The 14,525-nt window shown below is 39.6% G+C and overlaps 1 protein-coding gene and 1 long non-coding RNA gene across 4 annotated transcripts in view; one reads left to right on the forward strand and one right to left on the reverse strand.

The window, feature by feature from the left end:
- The window catches only part of kctd16b (potassium channel tetramerization domain containing 16b), a 68,649-nt gene extending 56,801 nt beyond the window's left edge, over positions 1–11,848 (forward strand). The window contains exon 2 of the mRNA XM_020599784.1: positions 8,979–11,848. Coding sequence (XP_020455440.1) covers positions 8,979–9,436 — 458 coding nt within the window. The 3' untranslated portion in view covers positions 9,437–11,848. The remainder of the gene's footprint in view (positions 1–8,978) is intronic.
- Positions 1–14,525, reverse strand: part of LOC109959985 (uncharacterized) — a 135,974-nt gene that overhangs the window by 66,872 nt on the left and 54,577 nt on the right. The gene's annotated exons all lie outside the window — the stretch shown is intronic.

Consider the following 14,525-nt stretch of genomic DNA (forward strand, 5'->3'; position numbering starts at 1 on the left):
CTGGGTCCACTGGGGCTCGAACTCTGAACCTTCTTGCTGTGAGGCGACAACACTAAACTGGTGAAACGTCACATTGTCCAATGTAACATTGGATATGATTTCATTCTGATTATGGGGTGATACACTATTGTCCCTCTGCATGCTCTCACACAGTAAATGAACATTCCCCCGGAGGAGCTGGAGGAAGTGTCTGGAGAGAGGGAGGTCTGGGCATCTTTGCTTAGACTGCTGCCCCCGCGACCCGGCCCCGGATAAGCGGAAGAAAATGGATAGATGGATGGAAAATTAGGACCAGTCAATTTCAGAATTCTAACTTTGGTGAACTTGGGTATTGAAATCATTAACATACCTATTGTGTATTGATAAACCAGACTATTTGTATAGCCAGTTAACATTTATGCACATACTGTACACAGGCAGGTATGTGCATAAATTATCTGGCAGGTAGGCACAAACATTAATACTAATATAAAGATCACCTGTCTAACAGACGACTTAAACTTAAGAGAAAATTAAGAAATTAGAGTTAAAGGAAATAAATAATGATAGAAAATAAAAGGCACATTTACCATTTCAAAAAATACAAAAAACAATGTGTGACAAAAAAATCTGTTACACCTCTCGTTGCCTGCAGGTGATACAGCATCTTTTACTTTCTTTACCTATTGTGAAATCAACTTCTCAATGACTGCAGGGCTAAACTGCTCCTTCTGGTATCTTTCTGTCTTATATAGTTGGCATATGTAGAAATTATCTGGCAATGACTGAACTGTCCTCTAATGCATAAAGGTTGCTAAAGATAAAGGTGAGTTACAACTTGGTTCTACAAGCTGCTTCACACTGGGGGGAAAAAAATCCAAAATACAATAAACTCATAATAAAACTGAATACAATATAATATTCAATATTATGCAGCACATATTGGCTAATACTGTGTAACACATGAGAGCAGATATTAATGGTAGAAAATTAAGTGCAAAATCATCTGAAACATCATCATGTTGTCACTCCCTATCATGCACAGTGGGCTTTGTTGCCATTTCCATTTTACACTAGTCTTCATTTCATACAGGGAAATAAATATAGAAGAGTAATGTTGGAAGACATTTTGAGTTTGACTTTCTCAAGGGAATGAACTTTTATAGCACTTCATAAGTTTCTTACTTTCATTTTTTTTTCCCCAAGCAAAATGCTGGAAACGAGTAGCCTAAGTGAATAGACTTAGATGAGATGGTAGGTTGAAAGGAAGAGGGCACAGAAAAGTTAATTGCAACACTTCATCACAAAAATGAGCCTTGATGGTATAGAACAGTATCTGAGTGCACAGCTGACAATCTTTGTCCAAGCAAATAGTGGAATGATTCCATTTAAACTCGTTCCAATCAGTGAGCCAACGGTATCCTCAGGTTTTATTTACAACTGTTCTTAGTATTCTTTGGCAATGTTGTCAGAGCTCGGGGCAAATTCGCATTAATTAGCTGATGAGTTGTCTGTTCACTAGTAATATGATGATACCACTTCATTGTGAAGATGTATCAAAAATCAGATCACACAACCCACAGCCTTGTGTCATGGTCGCTGACTTGCAAAGATGGAAGGAAAAAAGGAGGAGAGAATAAGAGAATAAACTGCAAAAACCCACTGGAGATCAAAATGGAAAGCAACTAATGAACACAGCAGATACCTTAATTGGAGAGATAAAGACAGAAGAAGAAGAAGAAGGGAGAGACTGAGGAAGAGACGGGGTGGGGGGGTGGGGAAAGAAATGCCACTGCAGACAGATGCAGACACCAGAGTTGAGGTGGGAACGCAAATGATAGATAGAAGAGGTTTATTTGCTTTTGTTGCGCTAACATCATTTATCTCTGGTGAACAGCCTCCCAGTGCTGAGAGGCTGTATGACAGAAATCAATCAGAGGGCAATAGTCCATACACTTCCACTGATGCGCCAACCCATCAATACAGGCAGCAGGAGAGGAATGGTAAGGGAGAGATGCAAAGGGAGAGAGGGAGAGAGAGGTGAAAAGTGCAGACACAAAGTAGAGCTGGTATAGGAAAAAGAATTACAAGCGAGGCCTGGAAGGAACAGATGCTTTGCTTTGCTTGCAGTTCTACTCAAGAAGAAAACAATTATTTCTTTTAAGGCACCAAAATGACATGCTGAGTTTCAAATGACTGAAAACATTTGTGTGTCTTGTCCAGAACAAATTTAAAGTGTTGTGTATTTTTTAGAATTTGTTTTCACCATGCGTTTCACCACCCAATTCTGGACAAGACTCACAAGTGTTATGTTTTCAGTCATTTGAAACTCTCCTCAGTCAACTTAACCCCCATCTCCCTGACAGTTTTCTACTGATACTAGCAAAGGGAGATTAAATTTGTATTCAGCCTACGAGAAAGTCTCCCTTGACAGTCTAAAATCAGTGTAATAAAACACTTATCAAACTCTATGGGTATATTTAGAGCGATACACAAACTGCTAATATCATCCAACAAAAATGTGAATAAAATAAAATGTGTTGAAGTATATAGTATTTAGAATACAATGCCTGTGTAACCGGTTGCCTCTGAGTCTCTATGCTGTCCTCTTAGTCCCCGCCATCTCACCTGTCCCTCTGGTAACCGGCCGTGCTGCGTTGTGTTTGCTTGGGACACATGGACAGACACATTTGCTATTCAACGGGGCCCTTTATTACTGGTCACAGAGAGAAAAAAACATAGAACAGATTGCCTCCATTGAGTGCTCAGCTCGCTCCTCTTTCCACTCGACACCATGCAGGAAAGAGAGCGGAAGAGATGCGCAGGGTGATAACACACAAACTATTATACATAACTTGTACATACCTGGTCACAGAGGAAAAAACACATAAAACAGATAGCCTCCAGTGAGTGCTCAGCTCGCTCCTAAACAAAAGCACACAACAAGTTTACCCATGCGACCCAGGGTGGACAATAAAAGTAAAATAGTCACAAATGGATGGAGCGCTCACCTCTTTCCACTCGACACCATGCAGGAAAGAGAGCGGAAGAGGTGCGTGACCCCTCTTTATACCCGGCTACCAACAGAGAAAAGCATGGCTCAGCCGCGAGCCCTAGTGGAGTGGAGGTATCTCTGACCAGGCATGTGAATTAACGTGCACATGAACCAAAACATTTTGTGTAATTATTACATCCCGGTTACATTTTGAGTAATTATTATACCCCGGTTACAGGCACAGCAGGCGAGACGCAGTAGGGTGGAGGGGACATTTCATGTAATTATCACATCCCGGTTACACCTGTATTACACTTAAATGACTGTCATAAATGCTGACAAAGATTGGAGCAGTTTACATGTACTCTACATATCAGGTTACATGTTAATGTAAGGAAATGATGATACATGTGGTGTGTGTGTGTGTGTGATCTTTTCAGTGTGCCGCGTGTGTGTGCTTATTCTATTTAATTGTGAGTGTAGTGTGAGCCAGCCAGGTCTTTTTACTGACTGGAGCTAACAGAAGGTGTGGAGGTCCCTGCTGAGATCAATACATCACTGCTGGGAGCACCTGTCAAGGGCCATTGTCTGTTTATGTGTGTGTGTGTAATAGCATGTGACAGTCATTAGACTTCTGTCAGACCTCCTGCCCACCTCCCTGGAAGAGAAACACCGTGAGAGCCCATGAATCAACTGCTGCACATATAGTGTAAAGCAACACACACACACATAAACACAAGGCAAATGTGTGTGTGTGTGTGTGCTGAGTGATGCTGGCCAGAGGCACAGCCGACAGTCTGACACCTCCAGTGACATGAATGGGAACCCCACCTCACACTAGGCTCCCTTTATCTGCCCAGCAGCATACAGATAGTATTGGTTCCAAGGCCAATGTCACCTACACACTGAGGAATGCCCATTGGCATGCGTGCACATGTGCATGGGCACACACACACACACACACACACACATGTGCACGCATGCCAATGCTGTGTTTTCATTCCTTGTGGGGACTTTACATTGGCTTACATTCATTGCCTGTAGACTTATCCTGACCTTAACCATAACCACTACTTGCCTGACGTTAATCATGACCCCAACACCTAAACTTAAACCATGATGCCATCCTAAAATTCAATGATGGCCAAATCCCCACAATGCGAGTGTGTTAACAGGTTTTGGTCCCCATAATGCAAGTAATACAAAGGCACACACACACGCATGCCACACTACAACTTACGATATACTGTATGTGGAGGAAGGTAGGCTGCAGGGACGCACACATATTGGCCTACATCACACACACCCCCACAAACAAAAAGTATGAACTCTCACATGTGCGCACAGGAGGCCATATATAAGGTTTACACAGAGATAATATTTACATCTCCTCACAATTTACACATATGCAGAAATGCCCATATAAAGCGTTCAGTGGGTAGAGTAGTCATCTCCCAACCGGAGGGTCGGTGGTTCAAATCTCAGTGTCTGCAGTCCACACGTCGAAGTGTCCTTGGGCAAGACACTGATGGTTAGAGCCATCGGTGTGAGTTGGCGCCGCAGGTGGCTGCCTCGGTTCTGTACCGGAAACAAATTCTTTGTGTGCAACATACTTGGCCAAATAAAGTGATTATTATTATTTTTGTTACTTAATTTACAAAAACAAAACAAAAGCAGCATACTCTGAAATGCAAGTCACAAGCAGATTACAAATGTAGCCAACAAAGTCAATAGCAGACTTGACATTATCCGTTAAGCCCAAATCCTTGTTTATCCAGGGTATTACAGGTTGGAGGAGCAGAAAAGCACTAATTTCTGATAACGCCTTCCTCAATTTACAGTCTCACACATCAGCAGCTCAGTAGGACAATATTTTTGTTTGTTTTCTTAATTAAAAGCCTCAAGGTTTAAAGCAAGTGCTTCTGAATTCCTTCTTGGCCCAGTTTTAAGCTGAGGATCTGAGTTTAAAACAGCCCATGCTACTGTTTTCCATTTAAAAAAAAAGAAATGCAGGAACTCTGTCGGACTCTGACCAAACACAAGCTACCGAATAACATACATAACTATGCACAGTCTAATTTAAGTAGATTATCATTTTGTGAGGTTATTATTTGTCATCACAAGATGTTTATTATTCAGTTATTAACATTTGGGATAAGGACTCTTTACAGAATAACATCACCTGATGTGGTCAAATACTTTCCAGCCCTGTCAACTTTTATCCTCTGTATCATTTACTAAACAATTACCTTTGTTCCTCCTTGCAAATCATTTTTGTACTATAGCACCCCTTTGAACATTTTGTATCTCATTTAAGAATAAAACTAATTTGACAAATACATTCTAGAAAATCATGCATCTTTAATTTTATTCTTTAGCTATGTGTTGATCAAACAGGCAATGAGTAGGTTCCAAGATCTGATCTAAATGTTGAAGGTGCCATAAGTTACAAAAAATATTATTTGATTAAAATTCAGACATATTCTTGCTACTGCACCTCCTCCTCGCCTCCTGTGATTTATCCTACATCTTTCCAAAAATACTGACATGCGTGGGTATGATTGACAGGAATAGGGACGTGCTCTCTCCGAGACATCTCCTAACGGTATGAACAATAAACCTCAGGTTATTTTTGAGAGACTATATCATTCAGGAGAGATGCCTACTCTCTCACACAGACAAGAACTGTCCAGTTGGTAGCATTTAAATAGCTAATATGCATCCAGACAGAGAACTGGTCCTTTTCAAATAATTATGTATAATTTGTTCATGGCAGGAAATTGGACATTGTTTGATCTTGAGGCAATATTGTTTCTATATACACAATACATAGACACAGTGTTGCCCCATTAAGTGGACTGCTCAGCATGATGCATGGCAGTTTATCACAGTTCCTGCAGTTTAAATGTCCAGGTGCAGAAGAACAAGCACACCTTCAATTGCAAATGTCCGCTGGAGTGATGGATGCAGGCATGCTTTGGGGCACTCAGTAACAAGATGCATCATTCCACCTCATTTTAATTAAAATGGGACCATTTATGCAGCATAACCTTTCAGACTCTGAATCCTTGACCTTTCATTATGGAACCTTCTGTCAGTGTACATTTTGAAGCTCCAGAGCACACTGCCAAAATGCATCATTCACCCACACTTATCTGAGCTGTCAGGTTTGAGGCAAATGATAACTTTGCAGCCTTAGACCACTGCTGGAAAACAATGTACTGTTTATTTCAAAATGAAATTAGTGTGTTATAAGAGCATTAGATGACATTTTAAAAAGTAATGTCTAAGCACAGCATGTACTGCAAGGCTCTTTAATTGCACTGGGTAAACAGTTTGCTTTGTGACTTTCAGTGTGATGCAAAAAGATACAAGTAATTTCAGTGATTTGTCTAGAATAATTTATTTAAAGAATTAGTTCAGGCAGACAGAAAATGGAAAAAAAAAACAACAAACCTGACTAAACATAAACAGTGGTTTACATTTGACCTCAATTAGCAAGACAGTATAAACACACAGTGTGCAGTAAATACCAATTCTCACTTTTTTCACTTTAATTAGCAAAAGAAACAGGCTTTATTACCAACAGGACTTTATGTGCTACAACGCATCAACACTATATAACGATAATTAATTTTGGACCTTCAATTATAACTAATTAATTATATTTATAATTACAGAATCACTGTAGATGAGGGGAGAGACACCACTCAGTGATTTATTTTACAATTCTCACTTGGATTTTAATGTGCCTGTGTACGGTGTCCTCAGTTGAATTATTTGCCATCCAATTTGTCATGAAGCTAAAAGTGTGACAGGAAATTGGTCAAAATAATAAATCAGATCCCTCCATGGTAGACTTCAGTGTTAGCGAGGCTAATAGCTGCTCACAATACCTGTAAATTAAAGCAGCATGTCACTGTCAAGATGTAAAGTATGAAGAGTAAAATGGAGGTGGATATAATTACTAAATGCCAAAGTTTAATAATAATGTCATATATCAAATGTGTATGTGCAAGTCCACACACACATACATACAAACTTATCAAGGCTCCTTAAGTTATTGCCGCTTAACCAGTCTTATCATGTTAATTTTATTTAGACAGGCAGATTGGCTACAGGCAGATTTAACAATCCACCAGAGTCAGGGGACATATTTTAAAACACCAATTACGAGTCGAACAGAGGGCCCCCTGTTCACTCAGAGTGACATAAACAAACCTGTGTCCCTAACCAGATTTGATGAAGGTTGGGAAGAAAAGCCGTTGGGTTACATTTTCTATCCTGCAACTGTGTAACAATTACATTTTTTTCTAATTGTGTTTGTACTGTCAAATTACACAACTGTCGCTAGATAGTGCATTTTCTGTCTTTGTCTGGAGCCAATGTATGTGCCTGTGGAAGTTGTAAATGCCAGTGGTAATTAAAGATCCAGAGCTAGTGTCGGTGACAGTGTGTAACATTCCATTTCTGTCACTTCCTTTGATGGGTGATGCTTTATTCCCATAACTAGTTCTGTACTGAATGTTGGTCTTCTTGCTGTTCAGACTAACTGTGGGAGTAGGTGTCAAAGCCATCCAAGAAATGTTTCTTATGTTTATATTCATAAATGTAGCTGTGATATGTCATAGCTGTTTATAAGTGGTACTTGGAGAAACAAATATTGGTTGCATGAACTGATTTCTCTTCTGCTACTTCTCTAAAAACACACCAAGTATGCTGCTGAGGACAAAGTGAATTAAAAGAGAGGGCATTTATTTTAAGAGGTGTTATTTATAGCCTCCTAAATGAAATGCTATTGAACTTGATGAACAGAAGAAGCTAAAGCCTTTTTCTTGTGTGTGTGTGGTAGTGTAGATGGTGAGGGGCGGGGCTTGAATTCATAAGTATGGGTGAGAGAATACAAGTAACCTTAGTGCAATGGTGGGAAGTACTGCAGTCAAGTACAAGTTTGAGGTATCTGTACTTTACTTGAAAATTTTCATTTTCTGTTACTTCATACTTTGACTTCACTACATTTTAGAGTCAAATATTGTACATTTTACTCAACTACATACATTTTATAACTTTAGTTACTAGGTACTTTTTAGAACCAGATTAGTAATTAGTAATCAATAATTACAATACAATAATATGACAGAGGAATGTTAAATGTGCCATTCTGCATAATGAGTACTTTTACTGCTAGAACCTTAAGTATGTTTTGAAAATAATACTTTTACCTAAGTAACATTTTGAATGCAGGACTTTTACTTGTAAGAAAGTACTTTTACACTATTGTATTGCTACTTTTACTTAAGTAAAGCATCTGAGTACTTCTTCCACCACTGCCTTGATGTCGTTAAGTCAAATTTAGCTCAGTTTAACTTGGATGTCCACGTCTTGACCTGCAAATTACTAAATCAATCCTAAATGAGTGCACTTCTATTATGTCTCCAGTGATTAACACCACCTATTATCGATCCAACACAGTTTTCATTTTAAGTAATGAGTCAAGACCTGGACTTAGGTTGGATGGTGACCGAGACAACAGGCTTCAGAGAAATCAAGCTGCACATATATAGTTTTCTTAAATTTGACAGTCTTCCTGATTTTTAGTCATTAACAATATTGCAATTAATTCTACTTGTACAGTTTCAAATGTTTCAAGCTCTTCCACTTGTTTCATATGGCAGTGTGGTTCTAGGAGGGAGGTTCTCTGAAAAATACACATTTGTCACACAGTCAGCCAGCACTCTTCTATGATTAGACTGGAAGCAAGCAAGTTGTGCCTCATGTCATGTCCCTTTGTTCTAGGTTATAGACGCTTGGTATGAGCTGACTTTTCTCATTTGTCCATCAGTGCTTATTACTTTGCCTTTCTTCTCCTGTCTGACTAATTTGTGCTTCTCTTTGTGCTACTGTCTATTTTTTCCCTATGAATGGCACAGAAAGAAAAAAAAAGTGGAAAAAATAGGACTGCGTGAAATATAATGCAGCTCTCTCTGCTTTTGTTCATTTCCAGGTGGTCCATCGCGTTGGTCCTCGCCTCCATGTGACTGCTGCTGCAAGAACCACAAGGGTGATGGCGAGAGTGGCACCTCCTTCAATGAGCTCTCCACTTCCAGCTCTGAGAGCCAGTCAGAGGCCAGCTCTCCCCAGGGAACTGTCATATGCGGCCCGGTAAGCCGCCAGCCGCACCCCCACGCCAATGTTCAGACCCTGGACAGACCGATCAAAAAGGGCCCAGTCACCATGATCCAACAGTCCGAACAGCGGCGAAAGAGTGACTTGCTGCGCACCCTCACAGCAAGCTCCCGTGACACCAGCACGTGCAAGAAAAGGCCAGCGAAAGAGAAGCTGACGGTCGAGGAGGAGCTGGAAAAGTGCATTCAAGACTTCCGCAAGATCAAGATCCCAGAGAGGTTCCCTGAGAGGAAGTATATGTGGCAGGCTGACCTGCTGAGAAAGTACCGCCTCTGAGCCAGAAAACAGGGCAGAGCAAGCAGACATGAGGCCAAGGATCAGTTTACGCTTTTTGATCCAGACTTCTGCAACAAAATGGAGATAACACTAAACTCATTTGAATCCAGTTTCTGGGAAAACGCCACCTTTACGCTGGGTTGAAAGTCTGCAAGGAAGCTAAAAAGAAGCATAAAAAAACTGTTGCTCTTATTGACCTATGTACTATGTGTGTGTGTGTGTGTGTGTGTGTGTGTGTGTGTGTGTGTGTGTTGTTTAGGGCCATTGTATGTATAGTAAGTATGTGCTGTACCTCGCTGAATGCTTTAGAGCTTTGAATAACTTATCCCTGAGCGTGAATCAAAATGAGTGAGAGACATCCTCTGTGAATCAACCAACCAACTGAAGGACTGCAGATGGCTACACCGGAGCTTACTGAGGGTTACTGGACTATACACACTGTCACCCATCATCATTTTGCTGAAAACCCATCAAAGGAGCCACAGTTTAAGTCCACTAAGAAAAACACTGATTTAGCATGTGAATGTGTGTGTTTATGTGTGTGTTCGCACTCCAGTGGCCTAGAGGTCACAGATAAATCTGCATCAGGACCCATTAATAATTCATGCTGTCTTGACAGTGCTCTCACTATAAATACACCTAGAGCTCTCTGCTGCCAGGGTGGCATAAATGGCTACTTTACTTTTAGGCAACATTTTGGGACTTCTGAGGCAGGAGGAGGTACAATTTCTTCAGCGCTGCAATTAATTTTCTTTCCTAATATCGGTTATATTGCAAACGTACCCCAAGAGAATCAAACTGCCCTGCATTGCAGTCATTTCTGCCATGTTGGCTAAATGTAGAGCAATACCCAGGTGACTGTGTGAAGGATAAGTGGAAGAGTGAAGGAACTGATCTGATGGCCAGGCCATGGGGAAATACTTTAGTTCAATAAAGATCGGTCCTAATATAAAACACCTATACACACACTTTCTCTTTCCCATCATCAGCATTTAACTGTATTTACATTATCAAAACAAGCAGAGCACTGAAAAACACTCCACACACAAGCATACAGAGGATTGATAATGAGGTCATTTGGTGCCATGCTCAATATGAATAGACACAGAGAATGGGACAGGATTTTTACTTTTGCTCACTCTGTCAACACAGACGGATGCTTTTTTTCCAATGACTGCTGACATTATAATCAATAATTATTGATTATAGGGTCTGGTGACCGAGCTCATAGATATGGCTCTTCTTTACACTTATTAAGGAAGCGTCTGTTAATGTCAAAGACAAGCTTTTTGTGTATTCAGTGAAAATCAGCCATTATTTGTGTATTCATATACTGCATGGTCTCCTGGCTCTGTCAGAGTTAGTGGGATGCATTGTGGCATGGTTACACAAACAAATATGGCACAGTTATTTTGAAAGAGTGCAATTCAGGAACACAATTCAATTTAAGCTGATAAGGTTATTTATTTAAAGCTCTTTCTGTATCATATAGTATGACAAAATTATCTATAAATTATTTCACAAAGCAAATTAAATTATTGGCACAGAAAACAGCAAAGCACACAAACATTCACTGCTGCTGGAATTATAAGACGTTCCTGATTAGAGCTATGATGGTAACCTTTGAATGAATTGTTCCTCTCAGATTGAAACGGGTAGTGTTATTGACATCACAATTTCTGTTTTAAGAGGGAAGTATATGCCAATAAAGGCCTAAAAAAAATTCTAACAATAATAACAGTCAAAACAAAAGAAACAAATGCATGACATAAGTTGAACAAATATAAGCAGCTTTATTTTTTAGTTTCTATAAGAGGAAGTAGCTGAAGTAGGTGACTGCTAATCGACTGCATACAGATACATATGTTTGATGATTACAGCTTAAGGTTAAAAAAAAAAAATCAAGGTATTTATGAATATTGTGATAGACAGCTCTGATGAGAGATGTATTTCAGTTAAGTTATAAATATTTATTAACTGACGTATATAGATGAAACTTCTCTTGGTAGTAGAAGGAAACAAAAACAAAAGGAGCGTAAAGCATTTTCACAGAGAAACGTTATTGAACTTCTCATATATTTGATATCGAAGCTTGAGTGGGCAGAACATAGGGCTTTATTAACAATCAGAGCTTTTTGCAAAAGCACAACGTATACAGTTTAATTATGAGCACACAGATAATAAAATATGCACAATATATAGTTATTCAAAGAGTAATTTATATGATATGTTAAAACTGATAATTACAAATGCTTTAGTATACTTATTTTTGTATCGACAGGCCTTTAAATTGATATATAATCCAATGCCCTTATGTTCCCCATAAAATGCATTTCCTGTGAGAGAAGAGGTTCAAGGGTCATAAGGTACAGTCTTATGCAAAAGTTTAGGCACCCCTTGATAAATAACAGATTTTGGTGATTTTTTATTTGAACAGATGTTAACACAGTTTCTCTTGGAAATGGAAAAAATGCACAATATTTTCTGCAAACAGTGATGCATAGTTACTTCTTATGCCATAAATTGAACAAAAATAAAAAATAAAAACATTATTATGGCATGGTGCAAAAGTTTGGGCACCCTAAGAGTTCCAGAGTCTCAAAGTCTCTCACAAGGTATCAGACCTTAATCAGCTCGTTAGATCTGATGCACAGCAACAGCTGTCATTGGTAAATGCCAATTTCAAAGCTGTACAAATACTTTGACTCTTCAAACCTTGTGCACACACTTGTGGACACCCAGCAACCATGGGTTCCTCTAAGCAGCTGTGTAAGACCCTGAAAATGAAAGTTATTGACGCCCACAATGCAGGAGAAGGCTACAAGAAGATAGCAAAGCGTTGTCAGCTTGCAGTTTCCACAGTAAGAAATGTAAATAAGAGATGGCAGATCAGGGGAACTGTGGAGGTCAAGATGAGATCTGGAAGACCAAGAAAACTCTCGGACAGAACTGCTCGTATGCTGGTCAGAAAGACAAATCAAAACCCCCATTTGACTGCAAAAAACCTGCAGGAAGATTTAGCAGACTCAGGAGTGGTGGTGCACCGTTCCACTGTGCAGCGATGCTTGCACAGACAAGGCCTTCATGGAAGAGTCAGCAGAAGAAAACCTTATCTGCGTCCCCATCATAAAATCCAACGTCTGAAGTATGCAACAGGACATCTACAGAAGCCCGATGCGTTTTGGAAACAAGTGCTGTGGACTGATGAAGTTAAAATAGAACTCTTTGGACACAATCAGCAAAGGCATGTTTGGAGAAAAAAAGGAGCAGCATTTCATGAAAAGAACACCTTGCCAACTATTAAGCATGGGGGTGGATCTATCATGCTCTGGGGTTGTGTTGCAGCCAGTGGCACAGGAAACATTGCACGGGTGGAGGGAAGAATGGATTCCACTAAATACCAGCAAATTCTGGAAGCAAACATCACACCATCTGTAAAAAAGCTGAAGCTGAAAAGAGGATGGCTTCTACAACAGGACAATGATCCTAAACATACCTCGAAATCCACTATGGAATACCTCAAGAGACGCAGGCTGAAGGTTTTGGAATGGCCATCACAGTCCCCTGATTTAAACATCATTGAAAATTTGTGGGTAGATCTTAAAAGAGCTGTGCATGCAAGACGACCAAAGAATATTACAGAACTAGAAGCCTTTTGCAAGGAAGAATGGGAGAAGATCCCAAGTACAAGAATTGAAAGACTTTTAGCTGGCTATGAAAAGCGTTTGCAAGCTGTGATATCTGCCAGAGGAGGTGTTACTAAGTACTGATTGTGTAGGGTGCCCAAACTTTTGCACCATGCCATAATAATGTTTTTATTTTTTATTTTTGTTCAATTTATGGCATAAGAAGTAACTATGCATCACTGTTTGCTGAAAATATTGTGCATTTTTTCCATTTCCAAGAGAAACTGTGTTAACATCTGTTCAAATAAAAAATCACCAAAATCTGTTATTTATCAAGGGGTGCCTAAACTTTTGCATAAGACTGTATTTCCAGTTATATTCATCTGTGCCCATGTCTGCTATGGTTTAGTACAGTATACAGTAATATGGTTGCAATAGGTGCTAGACACAGACCAATAATTTTCATGTCAATACAATGAATATGATGTTTCTGCATTGCTGGCATATTACATTTTTATTTGTCATTTATCTTATCAGCTGAAGTTAAAACATGTTAATCTGGACTACAAGTCACATGTAAATAAACACCATAAATCATACCTAAATAGAATTATGTATTATACTCTCTGTATATAACATGCAGTTCCACGAGGCATGGCCGCTACTCTGGTCTTATTGATACAGTAGCCCGACACTAAAGGAATGCGGCCATTCTTGTTTTATCATTTAGAGTACTGGTCAATCAAGAATAAGGGAAAATAAAATATACAGCTACAACATATTATTTACTTACTAGTTTAACCCGATAGGCTAGTTGCTTTCCACGGCAGGAGTCTCATTTATCTGACAGCGCCACAGAGGCAGTCAATGGTGAACTGTAAACCTGGAACTTTTGTTACAGTACAGTGCAGCCAGAATGTGTCACGGCAGTTGTTTTGACTCTGTACTCCAGAACAGTGGATTTGAAATTAAAGCCTAACATGAAAGTGCTGACTTTAAGCAATTTTTGAAGGTGTTGACATCCATATTGTTCTTGATTGATCAAGTTCTGTTCCTCAGTGCCATTAATGTCTTTGACTAATGAAGTTTTGAAGTGAAGACAGCTGCAGCACAGGCCTGGCAGAGTGGGACACAACGCTACAAATGATTTGCAACCAAATACCGAACCACAAACTTCAATCAAGGGACCTTAGGGGCTACATTTAAGACACCTGTAAACACTTTCAAGTTAAAGCTGAGCTTCACAATGTCAAATCTCATGCACTGGAAAACAGAGGCAACATGACAAAAGGGACTGCACTAAATCATTGATAAGGTGAGTTACATTCCCAGTTACTTTGCTTGGTCTGAACCAAAGGTTTTTGTGTTGAATTAGCCTTCATACAATAGGTACACACTGACCGGTGACAAACAACAAGCACTTTGATTACCCACCAGTTAAACAGTAAATGCGGGTCACATTT

This window comes from Monopterus albus, unplaced genomic scaffold, assembly GCF_001952655.1.
Source record: "Monopterus albus unplaced genomic scaffold, M_albus_1.0 scaffold42.1, whole genome shotgun sequence".
Lineage (NCBI taxonomy): Eukaryota > Metazoa > Chordata > Actinopteri > Synbranchiformes > Synbranchidae > Monopterus > Monopterus albus.